At 44.1% G+C, this 25,005-nt stretch overlaps 1 protein-coding gene across 1 annotated transcript in view; it reads right to left on the reverse strand.

Moving 5' to 3' along the window:
* nr6a1a (nuclear receptor subfamily 6, group A, member 1a) overlaps window positions 1-25,005 on the reverse strand; it is an 81,193-nt gene that overhangs the window by 49,253 nt on the left and 6,935 nt on the right. The window contains exon 3 of the mRNA XM_054611481.1: window positions 13,673-13,720. Coding sequence (XP_054467456.1) covers window positions 13,673-13,720 — 48 coding nt within the window. The remainder of the gene's footprint in view (window positions 1-13,672; window positions 13,721-25,005) is intronic.

The raw sequence follows: 25,005 nt of genomic DNA on the forward strand, positions 1-25,005 counted from the left end.
TCGCACAGGCTGAACTCCTCCGGGCCTCTTCCCCCGGCCGTAAAAAACCTGTTTGAGCACAAAATGTCAAAACACTTCAAGGCCCCCATGTGTCACTTCCCTCTGGCTACGATGGAGTTGTTAAGTCCATACGCAGGTGCTAAGCAAACACTCGCAAAACTTTGCAATTCCCCCCCCCGCCTCTCCAGCCTGCTTCCTCAGCCCCTGACCATGTCATGGGGATCCTATTAAGCTATGCATCCATCCGACCCCTTGCCTCAGCTCAATCAATATCACACTGCAGGGAAACCACAGACCTAGCCATTTAGATTTAGCCTTCTGTATGAATATTTCAAAAACCACGAGGGCGTAGAAAACATTGTAAATATGCTGGGCATTACATCAAAGGTAGAGGAGCAGAGATGGGGAGATAAACAGAAAAATCTGTGTTTCTTACGCTTTCAATGAAGTGTGATTTGCAGAAGAAAAGTAGAAGAAAAAAAAGAACTTTCACAGCATGATATCTGCTGGGGCTTTCATATACATTTGAATCAAGCAGCAAGAGGAAGGGAGCCAATGTGCTACTCTTCGTGTTTCATACTTTCTTCACAATCAAATACTGATTCTAAGTCTTCGTACCGACACCCACTCCATTTAAACCTCTTAAATGTCTCAGAGAACTCCTTTTGTGCTGCGTGTGTGTTTGCGTTCCTGAGCGTGAGGAGAGATGGTAATGTGTGTTCAGTGAATATCAGGGTCGATTAGAGAGTCTCGTCTGGTCGAGCTACAGCAGATTAGACAGGCGGAGCAGATACGGGCCGCGGGCTGGTCATCTGGCGCTCTGACCCACATTGCTGTGATGTACACGTCACTTCCCATTACACTGACAATTGGACGGCACATCAGCTGATCGCGCCGTGATCCGCGCACCCTCCCCGCGGGCGAGGTCTTGCTCGCCGTAACCTCGTGCTGTCATACTCCATCCTTGGCCGTCCCAGCGCTCGGCTACAGGAAGCAATGGATGAGTCACAACGAGGCATCGCCGTCACGGCTCTCCATCCGAACTGTGTGTGTGTGTGTGTGTGGTGTGGGGGGGGGGGTGTGTGTGTGTGTGTGTGTAGATTTGGCATGCTAGCAGAATGTTGACCTTGATGCTAATATACTTATAATCTAAGCTTCAGGATGTCAAGTCAAATAGTATGAACATGACAGCTACTTGGGAGATTTATTTTAACCAAAAGCAGCATGATAACAGCCTCCTCATTAAGGTCAGGACAGGTATTCACATCAACAGCTTCAACATTTGTCAGAAGCATTCGTCCCAACAATGACTCACACAGTGTTTTCATATACGTTACTTGTCATTTTTGTCCCTCTGAGTGAAGTAACGACGTGACCAGCTGCAGTTTGTCAATCAGATTCTTCTTACACCACCACACGTGTTCCGACACTCTGCAGGTGATGCCGAGTGCGGAACTTACAAAACGCAAGAATAAATTTGATCTCCCATTTGATTTGATCTGACATTTCAACAAGCACTTAGACCCAAAATACATGTACCCAGGCAGCCCGTCATTGGTGCGTCTGTGGATGCATTCCCAGGCATAGAAAAAGTAAGAGGCCTCGTGGCGCTTCTGCAGCTGGCTGACAGAGACAGGTCTGTTTGCCGGCTGCCTGAGAGATAATTGGCAGCTACGGAGTGAAAAGCGGGCTCAGCAACAGATAAGGGCCGTGTGGAAAGCTCCATAATCATCACGGATTAGCAAATGATAAATCATGGGTTCACACAAGTATGCTGTCACTGCTGGAAGAGCCGGAGAGAGAGGTAGGAGAGAGCGGGTGAGGAGAGATATGGATAGAGAGCATGTGAGAGGAGAGAAAGAGAGTGAATAGTAGTGAAGATGTGGATGTTTTTGCTGTAATTCAAAAGGAACACAATAATACCATCTAGCAGGTCAGCAGGAGAGGCAGGCTGAGAGGGGGAAATGAAAAGAGAGGAGAAATTAAAAGCTCTGCCAACACTCCGGCTAATACAATCTTCTGCCTGTCAGATTACCTTCTTTAATCCAGAAAGGTTTAACGCCTCTTGGAAATCTGAAAGGAGACATGAATTCAGCAGAGATTTTCCTCTGCTAGCGAGGAGGAAGGTGCCGGGGAGGAGGGTTAAGTCTCTGAGCAACTCTCCAAAGCACTGGCCTCAACAACTCTGCTTCACAGTCCTCAAACTATGCAGAGGATCAGCCAGTTCCAACCGCCGCAGTGTTCGACTCAGGCGTCCACGACTTATTCCGCAGTGTTCATCCACCACAGGCAGTCGTGCATTTATGCATCTCTAAAAATATCATACATGAAAACCGTGTGTTTGATCCACAGTAGAGGGAACGGTTGCCTGTTTTTCACAGTAGGACAAAAAGATGAGCTTAACTTTGGCTTAGGCGGAGCTGATTAGGTCAGCAGAGCACAGAGCGCTGCACAGCGCATTAAGGACACAGTGTCCCTGCTGGTGCAACGCGGCGACACGCTCCCCCTACTGGGATGCAACGCTTTGTATCGTTTGTCACAAACACAACAAAAAACTAGTAATATGGCTGGATGGAAATTATATGGCGGCGTATAAAAAACAGACATGATGATGACCATGAGGTGTCTAGAAGGCATAGTAAGGCGCTAAAAGTGGCAGTAATAGGGGCTCCGATTTGAACCGCGGCTTGCAGAAGGATGTGCAATGGTTAAAATCAAGGCAGTATGTCATTTACATTACACTTTGCGCATCTGTGATCGTCTTACATTTGTATGTCACTGCATTGGTGGCTGTTGAATGATATTTTTTCAGGGTGCACCCGAAATGTTTTTACTGGTATTGCTTTTCTTTCGGCTAACTCGCTTTAGATGGAGGTCTGTCTGGCCATAGGGTGGCTCAGGCAGCATCTAGGCACAATTAAGGCCGATCAGTATCCAGGTCATTCCCATGCGGGCTCACCCTGCTGGCTCCCACTGATAACTGAAATGTGGAATCAGTATTGCCGCCTGTGATTTTCACTCCTCTGATACACAGCTCTGTGCCATTTCTAAATCTGGCACTGTGAGGCTTCCCTGCTTTGTGGATGGGGAGGGTGTTTTAAGATGACAATGATCACGGCGATGGCCCGGTTCTCTGCTCCCTGCTGTTTATTTCTGCATTGCGGGGTGCAGTGAGTTCGAGCGGCGGGCAGACGAGGAAAACACTGATCGCCTCGCTTGCCGACGAACCCTCCACTGCACTGCGTCGACACGACGGATTAAAAAATGGATTATGTGCCGTAAGTGAGCTTTGTATAACCTTTTGTTTGGGTATGGCATCATATTTCTGATGTGCTTTAACGACTCAATTAAGGCCCACAGATTCAAACGGACTATATGTTCCTGAACAACAAAATATGATGGTTAGGTGCGGGCTTTGACAGTGGCAGATTTCAAAAAGGGAGCCGCGAGTCTGACCTGGGGATAAGTCTGTGGAAGATAAAAAAGTGCCAGCAGGCTCCAGAGAAATGTCATGGTTAAATCCAGAAGACAACCACAAAGGGCTCTCTGATCCCGCTTTGTTAGAGATTCCTCAAAACTGCCGCGAAAAAAGCCCGGGATACATATTCATCAGCCTCCTCGCTCATGACTGAAATGAGCCGACAAAGCTTTGGAGAAGAGGAGTGCGACATACAGTGCGGTTCTCTCAGGCATGCTGCGGGAGTGGATAAGTCAGCTAGAGCCAAGACTGAGGTGATCAAGTGCATCAACGCCGGGTTCAAAAAAAGGTGTACCGCAGAGAGAGCAAAGACAGAGACGCAGAGAAAGACAGGGCAGGCAGGCAGGCAGGCAGGCAGGCAGACACAGACAGACAGGCACTTCAATCAGCGCTGGAAGGGTGACGGTACTAGCTGCTGCAAGGAGGAACTGAGGAGGAGCAGGCGGGGGTCAGCAGCAGTGAGGGCGGTGTGTAAGAGAAAACAGAGTCACGGGTTAATGCTGGGAAAGTAGCTGGCAGCAGAGATACGAGCTGGCTCCACAACAGTTAAGGTTGTGAATGAAAACCCCTGGAGCCTTGGCAGGATGATCCGTGGCACGTGGAGGCGGGGGGGTTTCTGGAAAGGCTTGGCGCTCTGCCTGATGGAGCCGGCCTGGACACTGCTGCCTGTCCCAGGTTCAGCCAGTAGGGCTTATCAATGGTCACACATCGCTTAACCGCTTAACCCCCCCTCATTGACATACAGATATGTGACACCAACCAGTGCACTGCTAAATCTCATTATGGACTTCTTCAAACCAGCAGATATTAAAATGTCAATCTGACTTAAAGCCTTTATGACTGACACCTCTATGAAGGCATATTTCACTCATGGCGGGAGTAATTTCAGCCATTTACTCTCCTCGTGCACTTCCATTAGGAGATGTCTCGCAGTGCCAGTGGATTGTAGAATAAGAATTGTCAAGAGGCATGATGGGATGGGAAAGTGTTTGGCTGAGAGGCTGCCAGCAAATGCTCTCAGAGTATTTTTGAACAGTCATCTGAGCCCAGCTGAGACTGTTGGGTTAACAGTGACTACAGATAAATGCCTCAGAGGATTAGACTGTTTTCTAATGGTGGGATGCAATTTATTACCTCATCTGAATGTGATTTGTGCCCATCTCACCATAGCCTGGGAGATTCTGCGAAGAGAGAAATGTTCCTATGGAAGTGGATGGCCCATGGAAGAAACCAGTAGGTGGTGTTATTCTGTAACAGGTGGATGGTCAGGTTGTGGAGGCTGAGGGGCTTTGGATATCCCGATATATTCATCTTCCAATCCAGGGAGTATAGGATCAGTTCTTGACTAAGCATTTTCAGTCCCTGAAGATTTTTCAGATTTTACAAAGAAGCTTAAAGCTACTAGGAGGAACTTTGATTTGGTGTCGATGTTGGCGGTCCCGGTAGACGATAGTGGAAGTGACTCCTTTAGAACACCTCTCATTTTAGTGCAGCAGGGTCAGACAGTCCTGGTCCTGGTTCTCCCGTGCCTCCCTTCCCTCCAGACTAGAACTCCGCCGGGGTTCTAGTCTGAGAATAGATTCCCACATGGAGCACGTCTACATTGACAACTCTGCATATGACGATGTACTTTTTAGACACGTCTAATCTTATCCCGGACCTTAAATTCATCTTTAACACAAGACACAGGTTAAACGCTGTGGCAAATCCATGCAGTCCTAACATAACTGACATGTATGATACACTGACTTGAAGAATTTGAGCTCATTTTGCTGAACTTTGCATGTGTGCGTTATTGGCCTTGTTTCAGGCGGCGGAGTCCTGGCTGCAGACCAGCCAGCTATGCAAGCAACACGACAGAGAGTACACTGTGTGCTTCTCATTGTCCAACCCCTGGAATGTGCTGACGATGCAGGGTTCATACTGGTTCAGTCACACTGTTGCACTCTTCACTCTGGCCCTGTCTCATGCATGCCCAGCTAATTTTAAATACTTTTGCAAGTTTGTCAGTTCTGCAAAGCTTCTGGGGACCACAACAGCAGCAGTACTATCAAGAACCCCGATACAAAAGCACAGCCACGCCTCGAACCGATGGATAAGTTCTCCCAAGAGCAGAGAGAGCGGAAGTCAAGTCAGATGAAAAAAAAAAAAAAAAAAAAAAAAAAAAGGGGGGAAAGCAGAGGGAGAATTATTTAAGAATGAAAAAGGCTCTGTGTGTCCCGGCATGGAGCCAGAGTGTACAAGTGCCAAAGAGGGAAGCCATTGAAGCCCGAGCCAGAGGGACTGAAAAACAATTGATTCCCACCTTGTCTGTGAGTGGAAACATAGAGAGAAGTTAGGAAACTGTGGAGACATATTGGGGATAAAGGACTCATATCTTGCTAGAACTTGTGTTACACAGAAGCTATTGCCCGAATAATATATTTTACCTATTATTTATCTATTTGTTCAAAAAGCTTTTGTACAACATTTTGTCGGTTATGATTCAAGGCAACAATAATTTTCAAGGCAAAATTAATCCCAAAGCTTTTGGGTTTCTGTTTTGGTGCAAGTGCTGGATGGGAACAATGAAAGTAATTCATGGAACACAGAAATTGATAAAAATGTTAAGTATCACATTGTGGTAATAATGACGTCTCCTCCAAGGTCAGTGAACTGTGTCAAAGCTGCAGAAAGAGAATTGGGCCTCTCTCTTCCCAAAGTGATCATTCATTATGCAGAGAGCAGGAGAGAGCTGCTGCTTTTTATAAAGCCTGCGCTGTGAAACACACGGAACATCTGTACATCCAGTTCTATCATTTTCCACCAGGCTGATCTAACCAGAAAACCATTTCTGCAGAACAGCAACAAATCTCTCCACAATGAGTTCCATCATATACTCACTACCTCCCTAACAGATTTCAGTTTCTCTTCAAATCAGATGCCCAACTAGCATGAAATGCCACAATGCGATGTGAAAAGAGGATGCAGAACAAACAAAATACAGTGTTCCAAATTTTCTTCTGTGCCGAGGGAAGCAGGCAAAAACGGGGGAGAGAGAGCACCGACAGACAGAGAGCATTAATAAAACATGACTGCATGATTTTCCAACCTCAAAGAGGCGAACACAGGAAGGCACACTCCCAGAGCAGAAGCTGAGGTTCAGCGCAGGGTGAAGGGAACAGTAATCTCTAACTAGCGCACCACTGCAGTGCACTAGTTTAAACTGGAGGCACAGCAGCGTTCTCTGATCACACGTCGCCTCCCTCCACTGACCTCGTCTTCTGCCATTTCTGATTCCTCCCCCCCCCCCCTTTGCTTTGCTTCTCGCTGCAGGCTGAAGGTGAAGAAGCACAGGTTGTGACGACGATGTGACGACGACGCTGGAGTTCATCGCGTCTGCCGGGCTATTTAAGGAAACCCAAACCTTTGCATCACCGCCTCTCCTCACTCAACGTTATTTGAACCTCAACGCCGACACGGGTGGTAACACGCCTTGGCATGGTGTCGCTCAGCACAGGCCAAGAGAAACAAGGAAGCACCCACACACCCACACACACCCACAGCCACACGATTGTGATACTCACAGCATTCAGCTATATCTAGCTTGTCTTACTTGGTGACAGTTAGCATTACAAAATGTATATTTTCCATTGTTTTAACCATTTGTTGAGAGCTGAGGTCTGACATCATAGTAGGCTTACAAAAAACTAATTACATGTTTCTATTTGAATTGCAGACATTTTGAAATGGCGTGGTTTGGAGGGGAACCAGCCAGCGAGGGACAGGCGACTGGGATTTTCCACTTGTCTGAGTACAACTGCAGCAGCAGGGACAAGTGAAGAATAAATTGGGTCGCTTGATTTTTGTCATTCATATGTTACACATGTTGATTTTCTGTGACAAGTTAAATGGCTGCCATCAATCAAACGAACCGACAGTGGACCCGCGGTCCTTCCTGGTGCCCACGGTGAACATTCAACGCTGTCGGTGAGTTTGAGCTCTAAACAAAACCATCGACCGTTGACTGTACCCTGAGGGCCACCACCACACACACGATCGTCTGGAAAGCATACATGGTGAGGTATTACAGTTCTGCCCTCATGCAGAGCAAAGTGAGGACCACAGTCCGTGGGTGGACTACGGCTCAAGACTTCAACCTGCAGTTTGCTAGAATCTCCAGGACACATTTCATCAGGACCAGATCAGCTGTGACGCAGGAGGTGTCACTCTTAAGGCTGCAATAAACATTCATTGCTGTCGGTGGGTTTACATGAAAATAACTCACTGATCAATGAATGCAGACTGCGGTTCAAACACCTCAGTAACCAGATGGCCTGACACAACATGCCAACAGCAATGGGACTAATTAAAGTAGAGTTGTTCATGGACTCTGACCGAGGCCGGTGAGCATATTGTGTGCAGGGTACTGACGTCACCATACAGGATTTCTTAGTATTGAAGTTCAGATTACAACATTTAAAGATTTACAGTTTTACTTTCATTATTAAGGGTCACTTCACCCAAATGACATAAAAACACATTTTCTCACTCATCACGAGTGCTATGTAGAAATGTGCTTGTGGTTTTATTCTTCAAGGTTTTGAGACATTTGGTTCGGAGCGTTCCAGTATATTGAAAGTGATTTCATTTGTGGCGCTGACACCATTAAAGAACTTGATACTTTATACTGTCTCCCTGACGATCCAAAGAACATTTTTTATAGATGTCATTTCTTCAGCAGACAGCGGTAGACAGTAGGGGCTGGAGATTATCCAGAGTAAAAAGGACACTTGTCTCTGGAAGAAATATTGTTATTTAAATGACATTCTTCGATGCCGAGAGGATCACAAACGAGTACCATTCACCTCCATTTATTAGGGTGGAGGCAGAAGTCTGACAACTCCAAATCTAGATGAATTAAACCAGAACTATCTGCAGGACTAGATACCTCTAGTGATAGGTGATTATACTGTAATTTTGGTAAATCATTTTGTCACATCACAACCAGGGTTTTCTGTCCAGACTCTCCATGTTTCCTGGAAGATTTCAATGCTTCAGACAAATGGCAGAAACTGCTGTCAAATACTTTCCGTGTTTATCGAGTTTAAAAACGATTCATAGCCAGGCTGCATAAGGAATGAAGTCCGCCCGCCGGGCCTGAGTATCTGATTTATGATTTTTTTTTAAAGGTGTTTTTACAACAAACATTTTATACAAACTGCTCTTTTAAGGAATCACTAGGATGGGTGTGCTGGTAATGTTAGCGAGTGTCCGGTGGAGAGACAGGGAGCGTGTGTGTGAGGATCAGTTTGAAACAGTAAGGTTACAGCTGTGAATGCAGCAGTTCAGTGTGTGTACAGATTCTTTGTTGATGAATAAATACTACAACTCCAAAATCCAAGTTCCTGTGTCTTGCTTGCCATCAGATGATTTAAGTGAAAGGGGTTTGCCATGAAGTTAGCGAAAACTATGGCTCGGCCTCAGTTAAGGTGGACCAGCTATTCTCAATTCAGGTGGATTTTCAAAACAGCATGAGTTTGAATAGAAATCAATGGCTGCCTGAAATGTGGTCAAGACTTACAAAACCCTTTTGGCTAAAAAAATAGTTCTAAAAAGTTAAATGTCTAACCACAAGCAGCTGTAGATGAACTTTGCCTGAATACAATTGCAAATACTATACATTTTTTTTTAAAAAGAGGCTTTATATGGAGCATGTCTTTTGCCTTTCAACGGCCCCACACAGCCAATAAACCTAACAGCGCTTACAGCACAATGGTAACAGTGCTGACAGAACGCGTTGTCAGCTGTGACCACTGTATGAGAGCAGGGCAGAGCGGCGGCCATGAGCTAACCAGCTGGGCACGCTCACATGCACTATTATGCACTAGTTAGCATGCGGTCAGTCGGCCATGTGAACATAGCAAGGAGAAGCTCTGATAACTACATGCACAGAGACTTCATCCTCTGCTCAGGTACACATTACTCCTCTATATCTTTACATAGACAATAGCAGTTTTCTGATTTAACAATGCTCTAAATATGGAATTTTAGGACCTTTTAATCAGGAAATATCTGATCAAAGGAGAAGACAAATCTGACTATACATACAATGCCAATCGTCATTTCTTGATCTTTTTGATATTCGGTCCTACACGCACCTCCTAGATGGTACCAAGCCCTAAATGTAATGTATGTTCAATATGGGACTACAGCTGCCTCAGGGAATGCATCGTTCTTATTGGAAATACATTGCTTAGACACATGTTCAGCTATTAAGAGCTTCTTCATGTTTTATCTTGTTAAGTCAGAAGCTAACTATCTGTATCAATCCAACAAAAGTATTGATTATAATAAGCATTAAGTCAATAAAATGTGGAGTTCTCACCAAATATTCTGTGGAATGTGGCAAAAATCAGGTGACAGTCGAAGCACACAGGTATGTTCAGCATGTTGCCTAAAACAGGCTCTTCACCATGACCCAGATGTTCATCTCCATGACTTTTCTCTTATTTCCATTGTGTGACCGCTTCCATAACCTCAAAATAGTATTCCGTTACATGCATAGACCTTTCTTAACTAAAACAAACAAACTCTGCCAGGGACTATTGGAATTCCATGACAGTCACCCAAATGTTACTAAGGTGAACAAAGAGAGGGGGCCGAGAAACAAACTAAATTCTACTTCAGATCAAAATCAACCTAAATATTCTGTGCCCACGATTCTTGGATTGTTACCATCCTCGTAACCCTATTTCAGAATGTATCGGAGGAGGTATCAGCAGATGGAAATCATTTGAAGTAATTGCCCTGTTAGGTTATGTGAACACGCTGGGAAATTTCAAAACACATTGACGTTTTCCAGCCAGAGCAGACCCAAGACGCATGGTTTTACAGTGGAAAAGTGTCGGAGCGGCCATGAGAGGCAGCCGGTTGCTTCTTTTTCTCCACGTCGCAAACACAGACAGTGCTGCTCATGAAGAGAGAAATCCTAAGGTGTCTTTTAGTTACAGTGCATTTATGATACATTACCAACTTTAAATAAGTGATTAATCTAGAAATAAATAAGTGAATGACTTCATAAAATGTTAGCGGGGCTGCAGCTTTGAGTAGAGCAGTACAGAGGCCTTTCGGGGCAGATGGATATGTTTGCTACATATATTAGGGCCACACTGAAGTCTGCTTGTTTATCCCTGTGGAGTTGGGCTTTGTCATCACACACTGTGAACTTATAGGCAGTGACACTGGGAACAGCGTGACCCAGTTCTCCCTGACCTGGAAACACTCCGCAGGCTGACCCTGAGTCTAACGCCAATGCCAGTTGCATCAAGTTAGAGAAAGAAAAAGAAAAAAAAAAAAAAAAAAAAAAAAGTGAATCAAATCTAGGCTTATCATGAAATATTAAAAGGCTAAAATGATAAGAAGCATGGAGGTCAGCGGCTCCTGAACACTGCAGCACGCCATGTTCCCAGAGCAAACGGCTGAGGCACCCATGGGAGAGGAAAGGGGAAAGTCACGTGAAAGAAAACAGCTACTAGTGGCCTTTCACTCTTCATCTGCTTATCTATACATTCATTTGAGTGAAACACACTTTAAAGGAGAAAAAAAAAAAAAAAAAAAAAAAAAAAACACCACAAAGGAACAAAGAGGGATCTGAAGTGGCGTCAAGTGTTTGACTGCTCTGCTGTGTAGCATGTTGGAAAATGAAAACCTGGTGATCTGAAATGACTTTTGGACACAGGCATATGAAGTTAGCCCGGTTATGTGAGGACAAAGGAAAGCATGTGCTGGGCTCCGGCCAAGTAGTTCCATATGGGTGTTGAGTTCACTGAGTCCAGGTGGCACGTGGGAGCATACGTAACATGTATGTCCGGCATGGATCTACTGCCCCCTTATGGCCTGGAACGTGCACTGTTGCAGGAGGAAGGGCTGCTTGTGCTGATTTATGGGGGGGGGTGTCATGATGAATGACCAATAAATGACCCAACATATTATTTTATCTAAATTCTTTCCCGGTGTATTTAATGCCTCTTTTAAGTCGATACCATGTTCAACATCCGCGAATCAGTTAGACATGCAATGCAAATAGACCAGAAATCAGAGGTTGACATTTTGTATTTAACCTATATTTCCATGCCTACTGTGTACATATACTGATAATTGCATGTAGATCTAGTCAGTAAAACCACTCTGAGGCAAAGCTGAGGAGAGAAAGTTCCGTCCCCTGCTGGTAATGATTAACCAGGGAACAGAGGTAGTCTCCACAGAACCCTTCTTGCCCCAGGGGCGACCTGCTCGGCAGCCATTGGTCAGTATTGATGCTGGACTTAATGGGGGGGTGGAGTAGTATGAGCTGGCCAAAACATGTCCTCATACAGGTCACAAGACAGGTTTAATATGAAAGATAGAACTTATTGATTCAAGATTGAGCTCTTCAGAGAAAAAGCTAAACTGCAGGCCCAAACAATGCTTTACATTAGGTATGAGAAATAGGAACATTAAATGATTGATCCAAATAGATGTGTGAATAAGGGATCAGCTACGACTTTTATGGACTCCTGCATTTTACCACCATCCGACAGAGTAACATTGTTGCCATGGACACTGCACTCTCATACGTTTAGAACCTTTAAATCACAAATCATCCCCAATAAATGACCATCTGCAGGTCCATGAAGATGGAGATGGACGCCCTGAGTTTGGAGAGAAGGATTCAGTTGAAGAGAGGAGGAAAAAAAATTAAAAAAATAAAAACTATCATTTAGGATATCTAAGTTGTTGTTGGGACTTCATGTGCATGGCTTGTGTTGAAAACAGCTGTTGCTAACTCAGCTATTTGGCCCCTGACCTGGGTTTTTTGGTCACTGAATGGGGGTCTCTGAATTCCCACCCCTGTCAGGCCATTTACAAGCCTCAGCCCTGCCTCAGCCCCCCTTGACCCCAGTATCACCCTTGCCCAGTGCATGCACCGGGGCATCCTGGGAGCAGAATAGGGCCAGCAGAGAGAACGAGTGGCCGCAACCGCGAGCCCACCTCGTCAAGTTTACAACCCAATCAGGCTGAGCCTCATAAATCCACGCCTCCTCCTGCAGCATGCAACAATGCCAGCCATTCACTGTGTGTGCAGGTTTAATAGTTCCTCTCCGGCTTCCTTCCACTTCTTGGCGAACAGCCACCGCCACCCCCCTCCTTTCTCCTTTTGCAGGTTTATAGCGGGAGCGATGAGAAAGCCCAGGCCGGAGGAGAGATGCACACAATCAGGTCAGCACAGAGTCACGGCGAGGTCAGCATCTTCTGAACTGTGTCCGACCTCTGACCCCCCCACGGTGCCACCTGGCGTTGCAATGGCAGCCAGGGGAGTCCTAAGTGAACTTCGCCTGAACCTGGAACTTAACATTGGACCATTGGCTCACCCCTGGCCCTTTGGTCCCAGTTTCCTCTGGGCCAAGAGTCACACATGTCTAATATTTGTCATATCTCCAGTTTAGGTTTGCATTTAAACCATGATGCAGAGGCACTTCTGACAGAGCCATGGATGTTGTAGCCCTTCACTTGGAGGTTGTGATCTCTGACCACGCACACATCTACACAGACTGAGGCTATTCATACAATGGAACAGATATAAAAAAAAAACTGAAAAACAATAATCACATAAACAATGTTACTACTTGTAAACATTTCACACACACACACACACACACACACACACACACACACACACACACACACACACACACACACACACACACACACACACACACACACACACACACACACACACACACACACACACACACACACACACACACACACACACACACACACACACACACACACACACACACACACACACACACACACACACACACACACTTAAGAGCCAGCAGATTCATGCTTGTGGAAGTAGCTTCTCCATCAATTTTGAGTTAATACTCCCCTCTTGTGGATCTGACAGGGAATTATAAACTCAATACAATTACAGTCCTCCACTTTACCACTAGATGGAGCTACTATCATGATTTAATGTAATAGCAGAAAGTTAAACTGACCCAGACTGTAGTATGAACAGAGACACATGTCTGACTGTAATGAAGTGAAAAGTCAGTCAGTGCTGCTTCTGAAGAAGAAGTGAAGTCAATTGGAGTGTACTGTGCTAAAAACACAGCTAAGCTGTATCTTTACTTCCTGTCTGAGAATGTGTGTTTGTGAACTCACCCATGCTGTCGTTCTGTTCAGACTCCAGCGGAAGGTCACTGTAGAAGCCTGGAAACAAGGGACACAGGTCAGCTGTTGGATGTTTTCACAGAGACACACACTGTAGACACCATATCTTAGAGGTCTAAGATGCACATGATGTGGACCCAGAGGAGCAGTGCAACCATAAAAGAAAGGGGTTTGCTTTTTATTTAAACAACACATACATTTGTCTTAGTAACAACTTGGATCAGGACCATATCATGAAGCAATGCAGCTGTATGATTATATTGGGCAAGCGCAATATATATAAAAGCCCTTTTCAACCCAGGAAGTTCCAGGAACTAAAAGGAAGTCCTCTTTGTGAATTCCTGTTTGCGTTTCCCCACATCTGAAGAGTCGTGAAGATTAGACACACTAGACCCATGAAGGAGTTTGTGAGTTCTATGTATTTAATGTTGCGTTTCTCTGATGTTCCAGTGGGTTTAATGAATGAGAAAAACGGAGACATAGAGTTCTGAGACATACTGAACCAGGGCTTCAATACATGTTGGTTTTTTTTTTTTACAGAACAATCATGGAAAAAGGATTTTAGAATCCAGAATACAAATTAAGCCGCTAATCTGAAACTTTCCAAACTTGAGTTTTGTACCTCACACAGCACATTTTGCTTCCTCTCCTGCTTGTTTGAGCAGAACATGGGCTCGTTCTGTCCCACACTTATAATAAATGTGTACCCATAGTATCTAGAAAGTGGCTGGCGCCCCTGGAACACAGACTGCCCAATAATAACGTAGCTTCGGCCACCAGGGTCCGACAGCTATCCGAACTCCTTAGACTCTCATCAATGGTTTGAGACGTTCTTCACGTTCAGGCTGGTTCAGTGGAAACACTGACATCTCTCAGTAACTTTCAAACTCTGCCATTAGGCTTCCTGTGGGCAATCTGTGGAATATTTATCAACTGTAAAGTAAAACCTGAATCGAAGTGCATCAGTGGACCACACTGACAGACCCAAATTTGATTTTAAATAAAAGGCCGGATATCATCTGACTACCTACGGGCCTGAGCATAACCCCAGAACAATCTGTTTGCTTCATATTGGTTACTCTCTTGCTGTGTTTTAAACCCTCTTTTTCCCCGTCTCGCCTCCATCAGCAGCCTGGCCATCTGTGCGGCCGGCGTCTGGAGACACAGCCTCTACTTCTCACTTACACAGCGCCCAGCCTGCTCCATCACTCACATCCAGGCGGGTGCAGAGTGTGGGCTGTCGGTGCGTCAGATCAGTGTACCACCCTGCTATCAACAGCTGGAGACCCCTGACCCGACACACGCCAGCTGCCCCCACCCCCTGCTACCTCCACCCGTGCCCCACAGTCAACACCAGCATATGTTCTCCCTGGAGCATACACCGACACACACAAGCTCTGTTCCAACACACACGTGCCTCAGTGGCCCTCCCCTGAACAGACACACACTTACATTGACGTGTAACACAAAAGCACGCATGCAGACAAGGATGAATGTCTGAGTTTCTTTCAAAGGTCAGCTCACCTAAATTACAAAAAAACAGATTGGCATTCATTTGATCACAGTTTAGAATATCCGTCTCTTCAACAATGGATTGAAGTTGCCTTTACCAATTGAACAAGAATAATGCAGAATTGCCACTGCAAGGCACTGCTCTACTCAACTCGCCTCGTTCTTCTTTTGTGCCACCTCAGCTGAGGTTCTTAGCAAGCTAAACAGATACTGTAGGGTGGAGCTAAAACACTGCAGACTGATAGGTCAGAGAGAAGAGTCACTGCACCATCCTGCTGTTTTTAAATAGCCATACTACAGTCAGTAGAGACAGCTTTTTAAAAATGGCAACTGTACATGCTGCTTTACAAATGACTGTGCAGACATTCCTCTGTTTGCTACAGATGAAAGAATTCAGAGAGATAAAGATGATGATGATCTGAAGATGTCACCCCTGAAGATGATGTCACTGCAGTTTCACAAAGCGTTGCTACAGCGATCAGCTGTGAATTCACCCGCACTGTGGAGGTACTGTCTGCAGTGGAAAACGAGCAGAGAAGAGGACCATGCCGCTCTGTCGCGACACTAGCTACTCTGTGAGAACACAGAACCTTCCATGATTAAAAAAGACCTGCCTTAAAATAAGGTTTGGTATCTGCAAGCTTTGTGTTTAAAGTTTGTTGTGTAGTATTAGGTCTGTGCTTGTGGCTTACACTTGGAACATTTAGGTTTCCAAGTCCGTTTTGCGCGTTTATGCATTTAGTTTGCAATACTCCACCTTTGGTGCACTTTTAATCTCATGTGTGCTCAGGGTACACATTTATAGATTCCAGGTTGTAGTGTTATTTTTGATGGGGTGTTTTAACCCTAAAAGCCATTAGTGAGTCTCTAGCTCTTCTAGCTAGCTGCCAGCAAGCAGACTCACTGTAGTAGCAGCTCTACAGAAAGTGATGAGTCAGAAGTTAAATGTCTCCCTCTCCTGTGAGTCCTCCGTTTACTTACAGAGTTCTGTGTACAAACCCTATCCATGTAGTAAACTGTCTAAAGTCTGTTACTGCGCATGGGTTTTTGTCCTATGGCTTGTAAGGTTAAGCATGCAGGCATGACAATAAATGCACACACTTATACATCCCAAACTGTATAGGCAGAGAGCTGAATGCTCAGACTTAATATACAAGTCTAAACATTACTATTACAGGTACAAAATGTAAGTTATGATACAGTGTTGCACACACACACACACACACACACACACACACACACACACACACACAACTCTCCACAAGACAATGCTCATAGTGATAGGAAATGATTGGAAATGTGGAAAACACCACAGCATGAAATGGTCAGCATTCCATTTAAATGATCTTGCAATAGAAAGCCGATGTCTGTACAAGGACACACTGAGGTTACTGGTCAGTCAGTCCTCCCAAATATCATTTGCCAATTTTCTCTCAGCTGCTCTCTGGTCAGCTCTTAATAGTGGCATTTGTGGGATCAGGATAAGGCCTTGTTTTAGTCCATACTCAGAGGCTACAATGCTAGCTGATAATGGACCAGCACTAGAGAAGAATGGAGCTCTCCAGTGTGTGGTCTCTGTTGCTAATCCTCATGAGAGTTTATTGACCATTATAGCCCGAGGCTGGGAAGGCTTCCAGCAGCAGCCAATACAGCCGGAGCCTGCTCCGCTGTGGCCCATTGTGTGTTGACAAAGAAAGGCTGCATCTTTAACCTTTCACCTCTAAAACCCCTGCAACCTCCGACACAGTCCGCTCCCCATCAAAAAAAACATAGCGACTCTTGTCCCCTCTGACTCCCTCATGGTGGATGGAAACATGCTAAGTATGCCCAATATGGCATTTAGCACCAGTGGCTCAGTACTGCATCTGTTCCTCCAGTAGCTGCTACCTACAGTACTGTCTCAGATATCAGTCACATTAAAAGTAGGTTTGGGGTCTAGAGCTGAAACAGTTCGTCAATAAGGGGGCAAGAACATATTGACACGATTAAGGATCGATACGTTTGGTGATACTGTATTGATTCTCAAAAACACTATTGATTTTTAATTTATAGTTTGCACTGTTGGCAAAGATTGGTGGCAGACAGAGACTCAGATTGCACAAAAAGTAGTTCTATGATGTTTGATGTTACAGTGATAAATGCAAGAGCAATCACACTGTTCTGATTGCATAAAAAAACTCTTACTTTGTTTTGCTCAGATTTTATGCATATGCTAGTATGTTCTTCATACTGTGACAGTTTTCCTCAAATTTGTTTCAAAAAAATATCGCAATATATTGAATTTTAAACCAGGTATCATGATACATTTGGACAGAAAAAAATATTACTCAACTATTTCGATATTCATTTCATCATTTCATTCAGTTTTAAAGCAAATTCCAATAACTTTCTGCTTCCAGCTTCGGAAAGGTGAGGATTTGATGCTTTTCTCTGTCATACACGATAGTAAAGTGAATATCTTTAAACTCTTGGTTGAAAAGAACAAACGTTTCCTTGGACCTATTTGGGACATGTTTGCTGATTGACAGTTGTCTCAGGACAGCACAGGAGACTTTGCCCAGCCTTGCTCCACTTGCCGAAATTTGAAGTTTGTGGCTCCAGTGAGAAGACAAACAAGTCAAGTAAAGTGTCTGTAAGTATTGATTTGTTTTATTCTCAATGTATCCAATGATTATGTTTAATTATTGATTTAGTGCAAAGTCACAATTTTGTTCCAGAGGCCTTTTCAGAATTGACAGCATACAGCGCATTCTTAAATGCCCAGAAAAAAATCCAAACAATTTCTCAGGAAAGAATTTAATTAAATTAAAAAAAACTATAAATGGTGGCTAGATCTAATCTGCAACAATGTATGTGGTACATACTGTATATACACACACACACACAGTATGTACCACATACATTGTGGTACATTACATATAGTATTTATATTTTATTCTGGCAAAGTGAAAATGGTATGTTTTAGAGTGTTTTTAGTGAATTAAAGTAGTAGTAGAAGTAAATTAATTGGAAAATTGAGTTGGGCATTTTTAATTTTTTTCCTGACATATTTAAGACAAAATAATTAACCGAGAAGAGTAGACAAAATATAAGATTTGAAACATAATTTAAGAAAGTGACACCGGACATTAAAGGCAGCAAAAGCTGCTTTTCTACTGTGAAACAAAGAACAACAAATGTATACGTCCTTAAAATTACATAGACTTGAAATTTCTCCTAAGTCTATAATAATTATCTATAGTAAATTTGCACTGACACAGTTGTGGTGGAGTCTTTACACAGCGCTGGTAGCCACATTCCTTACTAGAGAGGGCCATATGGCTGGACTTGTTGTTCGTTATGCACAATGTATTGTAGCGGCTTCGTCGGTTATGTACATGCAACGGATACTGAAGTCCCCCAACCTCTGAAACCCTCGACCTGAAGCCATTAGCACTGCCCAGGAATCTGTCCGACATTCATTCAGCCCTATATCAGTCCATCACTGTCCCGCTCTCCTGTCCCAGATGGCTGTGGTTCCGCATGGTCAGCGGAGGGCAACGCCAGCCTGTTATCTGAGTAGGTTGGCCTCTACCTGCCAGCCTGGCCCTGCTCTTATCTCAGCACTACAAACCACACGGCCACCATCTATCACATGTCTCACTGCGGGCCGGGCTCCAAACAGAGGACGGGACACAGAAGGGAAATGATGACGGAGACGTAGGCAGAGGAGTCGGTGAGTAACATGGCTATTGGCCGTGAGGCCACTGAAGCCGTTGTGAGGTCAAACTGGTTCTTTGAACCTCTGATACCCCCACTGAGTCTCCCCGTCTCCGTGAATAAACCCATTAATGGGATATTGTGTCTCACTTTGACTGAGCTGTAGGAGCTAATAGAGACCAGAAAAAACTCTCCCATATGAGTCTGTGTGTTTTTACATCCAAATGAGTTTTTTTATGTGTTAAGAAATCATTTCTAAATTCAATTCTTCACTTTGTTCAAAAATTGGCAGCCATACTTTTAAATAAAAACATAACATGCTCACATCACTGCTGTAGCGGCCTTCTGAACAGGCTTAACAACTCTTTGAATTACATACAAGGCACTTAAGCGCAGAGCCGCAACATAACCATCAACCTCCTGATTTTTACCTAGTTTTTTGTCCAGTTTTTTGATGATCCATTTTCCCCTGTTTTTATAATAATCTAGTTTGTCCAGTTTTGTTTTAATAATCTAGATTGTCCAGGTTATTTTAATAATCCAGGTTTTGACATATCTGTGTTTGACATAATTTTTCTGCCTCATACCCAATGTAGGTGAATGGAATTATGATTGTGTTTAAAGTGACAGTGTTTTGGAAGTTTTGTTTGATTGTGTTTCTTTAGCAGAAATTTCAGAGACAAATGTCTCAAAAACCTGAGTGATCGAAATACTTAAGTCCATTTAGCATTTACCAGTAGCCTGGTTCCAGACCTCTACATCGCCGTCACTCGGTGCACCTGTGTAACATATCACATGACATGGTTGAGCTGCATTTAAATCAAATAATTCAGGACTGCTTTAATTCATCGTATTTAACAAATATAATCCAGCTATTTTCAACATGATGTAGTTCTGGGGTACTCATCTGAAGTGTAATGGTCCTCCATCACTGAATACGTCACTTCCCAAAGAACAGTGGATCCAATGTAATGGATTGTGTTACTTTGTTTAACAGACCTGACCCAGGTTGCACCACATGACCAACACTGAAGCTCAAATGTTGGTCTTACAGGCGCTCTGTGTAGGTTACTAGCAGAAACAATGAGAAAGTGAAGAGGACGATCCAGGGTTTGACATGTGCCAGTCTGCTCTCACTACACTTCCTGTCTCTGTCAGCAGATAGACTGGCTGAGGCAGGGAGGACAGCACAGATAGGAAATGTTTTGTAACATTACAGTTGTGTGTTAATGCGACGTCAGCTTTTCAATCAATCAATCAATCAATCAATCAATCAACACTCCCAGCTATAAGATGGATGAGAGGAAGCAGCAGCCACAGATAGATCATTGTTCCCCCTCTGTGACTCTCTGAGGGGTCAGAGCAGAGAGGGCTGTGTTACCCTTTGGGGCACTACTTGAGCCATCCCCCCCTCCAGCAGAGACACCCAAGCATGACAGTAAGGAGTTTCAGTTTGCCTCAGACAGCCTTGAAGGAGCAGATGGGGATATAACCAGGTGGAGAGGGGAGAGGTTGTTGCTGCTCTTGGACCACCTGGCTTTAGGGGGTCCTAGCTGCTGGATCACTCCATCTAGCTGGCTGTTCTGGAAGCCTGGTTGTTCCTCTATGGGCTCAATGCTGCCTCCAGTCCGTGTGAATGGCCTGCTGAACGTGAGAGGGGTGCTACCTCACACTGGTTCTACAGGTAACCCTAAATCAAACACTGCAGCCTCCTTACCACAACTCCTATGAGCCCCCTCGTCACCATAACAAAGTCTGGGTCCTGATGGCGGTCTGTCTTTGGCTCAGAGCCTCTCAGCTCCCCGGGGTGGACAGGGCTACATGACGATGTAAAGATGCCCATTGTTTACGTTCTCTCTCATTCTTTCGATCGTGAGGTCATAAAGCCAGCGGTCGGAATGCGTTACAGCGATATTCACGTCAGCTGGACGCCTCTTCGCGTTCTGACCCTTGCATGTGGGAGTGCAGCCGGAGCAAACCGCTTTTGCTGTGAGAGGGCAAAACATGCGGAAACATTCTCAGACTTAGCGCCACCAAAACAAGAAAAGACACACACACACACACACACACACACACACACACACACACACACACACACACACACACACACACACACACACACACACACACACACACACACACACACACACACACACACACACACACACACACACACACACACACACACACACACACACACACACACACACACACACACACACACACACACACACACACACACACACACACACACACACACACACACACACACACACACTGATTATGAAGAAACAGCATCTCAAAACTACTCGACAGATAACCTCAGTTATTAGAACAGGTGAGAGAATAATAACCAGTGAGGTTCTGGAGGCTATACACACACACCTTGATTCAGAAATTATATAGAAATGTCTGTGGACCTTAACGTCTACTACCTGTTCAGTAAAATACATTTATTAGCCGTTTTGCTGATCATTTTAAGCTGTTGAGAATAGAAAGAAAAACAGGCTATGTGATTATTTCATATAGAATATGCATTTATTGAACATGAGTCGTGATGTTATCCAGATGCGCATGACCTGTATGGCCCAGCCCTAATGGTGGATATTTCCTATGACAGCTTGTGAAGGAACTCGAGTATCGGCTTCACAGGCTGCTCCGCGGTCATCCCTCTGACCTCTACACCTGACCCTTGACCTCTGTGTGTAACACAGCGCGGCACAATGTCTGCTCTGTCCTCCCCGCTGCTCCAGGCTGACAGAGCGTGCAGGCCGCGGTGCTGCCTCGCAGCGCCGCTCAAGTTCACAGGCTCCCAGTTTGACCAGCAGCTTTACACTGTGTGGTCGGCTGGGAGTGATGGGACACTGTGCCCTGTGTGAGTACGGCGGGTTTTAAACTCGCTATTCGCATTGGAAAATATCAGCACTTGTTAAGACCTGTAGACATACTCACATTTATAATATCTATGTTAAGAATTATTATATCAATTCAGATATTTTACAGGAATGTCTGTCTTTTTCAGTCTTTTTGGAGGGATGTAACTAAAATGAATCACCAAAAAGTTTACACATTTATTATATGCAGAACCGACTTAACCAGCTTTTCAGCCTGATTGAACTCTGCATGATATACAGTATATGGACTAATAAACAGAATATGTCTATAGGAAAAGAATACTTCAACATTTTGGGATATATGCTCATCTGCTTTCTTGTGATTGAGATGAGAGGGTTGATATCAGTCTCATGTGTATGGCTGACGTAGAGCGCTCCGACTCTGCACCTCTAGACCTCAACGAAGAACACGTCATTGCATCCTTACACAGACATTTAACTATTTTTGTTGACTGTGTTGTGCCACTATTTGTAAATGAACAACCACCGGGCGTCGTCTTGTTATCGGCGAGGTTGCCAGCACTGTGCCTCTAAAGAGACCAAAACAGTTATCTGGCAACCCACACTGGAGACGCAGAGAAGAAACGCTCTGTAGATGGATGAACTGCGCCTGAATCCACCAATTGTTCTTTTGACATTTCTTTCAGTGAACAGATTTAACGAGAAACGTGGTAGCAGGAGGATTTTTTCACTTCAGATGGAGCTGGACACACAGACATGAGATTCATTATTGATCATTCTTCTCATCTCACTCTCGAAAAGAAGGCCAATAAAGTGTATTTCCCAAAATGTTTAAGTATTCCATAACAGTTTCCAACGATAACAAGATAAGTCAAACTGCATTTTAAAGACAGAAAAAGAGGAAGAAATCCAAAAAGCAAGTAACTGATATAAAAAAAATTATATTTTACTTGTGTAGTGTACTTGGAAAACTATGACAAATAAGCCACCATGGGCCAAATTACAATCATCCAAAGGAAGTAAGGAGACGCTGTTTTTTTTTAATTCTTATTTTTAATCATAAATGTCTCTTTTACTGAAAATGTGATTAATCATTGATGGATATCTGAGGGTTATAGTTCAGCCATCTTTTTATTTAATGCTACATTGATGGCCATAATGCTGCCTTCAGGATCAAACAATGGGCTGAAGGTCACTTTTTATAGGCTCACACTTTCTCATAGTGCAGTCATCAGTGTATGTTGTGTTAGCTAATGAATGTATGTCTTTATCTGTGCTAATCCGGGCGGCCGGTCGGGCTGAGGGTCACGCTGTGGTCAGAGGGGCGGGGGCTCCGTCACCGCCACTTGACACGCTCAAAGGAGCAACTTCCCTTTCATCATACCAGGGGTCAGAGTTTTACTACCTCACAGAGCCAGCCAGCGCACTGCACTGTGCAAACTGAGGCGTAAAGCAGCCATCTGATAATAATCATCTTACAAAACCAACCCAAAACAAAAAAACAAACCAGGGGTCACCATGCTGAGAACATTTAGCTGCATCTCACTTCTCGTTAATCTCAGAGGGTCCTCTTACACGGCCGGGTCAGAGAGACACACTGAAGTCAGATCCGGGGAGATCGGTCCAAAAGCGAATCGGTTTTCTTGAAAAGTTTGGGTGTTTTTCTGTGAACAACAAAATTAGTCTTGAGTCCAGGTTTGAACTATGGGTATATTTTAAATTCAATCTATATTTGTAACTTCTAATCAACTTTTAATTTGATGCCAACTATAAGTGTCATTTTCATGTTATTCACCAGCTTGGAAACTATCACAATAAATGGCAACAGTTTATTATATGGTTCAAGGTTCCATGTATTTACTTCCATGGTCACACTCTACATGAATCGTCTTACAATCCCATGGTAGTACTTCCTTCTTCGGTTTGTAAGCAGTTAGCTTTCTTGTACATGAAACTGTACCAAGTCTATACAAAACACTTACTATTTAAAAAAAAAAAACAATCATGACCTGTGCCATGTACTAATGGAATAATATCAAGCATGTGCTGATAAACTTTCAACTACAGACTCTTCCCTAAAGCATCTGTGAGCCGCTCTCCACTTAAGTGTCAACAGCATCCTCAATGCAACTGGTCTGAGAGTTCTATTCAAATAGACTTTGATCTCATTTCCTCAACACTACACTAAACGTGTACATTCTAACTGAATAGGGCTCAACACTTACAACTAGGCAGCAAAGTTTGTTTGGCCAAAATATGGATGCCATTTTTAGTCACCTTATATTTTGAGAAAATTAAAAAACTATGCAGTTTAAAAATCGGCTTAATAATGAACATAAAGCATTAAAGGAATAAAAGCTTTGTTACAGAAAGCGTTTTATCTGATCTTTATTTTGATCAGTTAACGTGTCCACAGGAGTAGAGCAGCCGTCATGTTCTTCACAGAACCCCCAAAAATGAATCCAGCAGTCTCACTCTCCGCTTGTTCATCCATTCTCTCCCATTCAAATCCTGGTTCTCTGCACCTTTGTGCTGAGTCACACCACAGATCAATTTAACCTTCAGCATTGAAGTAGTGGATGTCCCCATTTTGTGTATGTAAAAAAAAAAAAAAACAACCAAACCAATTTCTCAAAGTAGTTGCCAATGGCCACCTGGCTGCCCTCCCTGTGGAGCCTGCTGAAACCATTAGTCAATTTATCAAGCGCCAAGATAATCAAAAAGTTATTCAAGTGCAGCGTCTCCGTGTGAGGAATTTCCTGCTTTACTCTAGTTCATACCATAATAGTTAGATGTACACACTCCACCCCTTCAGGCCGTTCACTACAGAGGAGCACAGCCCTTAAAAACATAAACTCAAGTGAGCAATCAGGGAGTGTTTGTGTGTTAAGGCAATGGGAACAGTAACCGTTTAGCAGATTCCTGTTAAAATTGCCAATGTGCACAGCTCTGTGTGTCTTTTCTGTTGACTGCCAAATGACTGTGGTGCCTGCTGATGGGCTTGGTCCATAAATCAGTGAGGAGGACTGCGCTACACTTTCAACAGATTCCAATCTTCTCAGCATGGGCGGACCTTTGCATCCAGACAAATCCCTTGTGTGAGCTGAAGTGAGTGGCTTCAATAATTCCAATATAAGTGATACCTAACAGTTAGGACTACTAACAGGAGACCCCGTTTCCTGCTCTGAAATGGAAATAAACTGCATCCTCCAGCGCTGTGGCCTCACACGAAAGCTGTCCCGACTCTACATACCAAGT

The sequence above is a fragment of the Anoplopoma fimbria genome, chromosome 13 (assembly GCF_027596085.1).
Source record: "Anoplopoma fimbria isolate UVic2021 breed Golden Eagle Sablefish chromosome 13, Afim_UVic_2022, whole genome shotgun sequence".
In the NCBI taxonomy this organism is placed as follows: Eukaryota; Metazoa; Chordata; class Actinopteri; order Perciformes; family Anoplopomatidae; genus Anoplopoma; species Anoplopoma fimbria.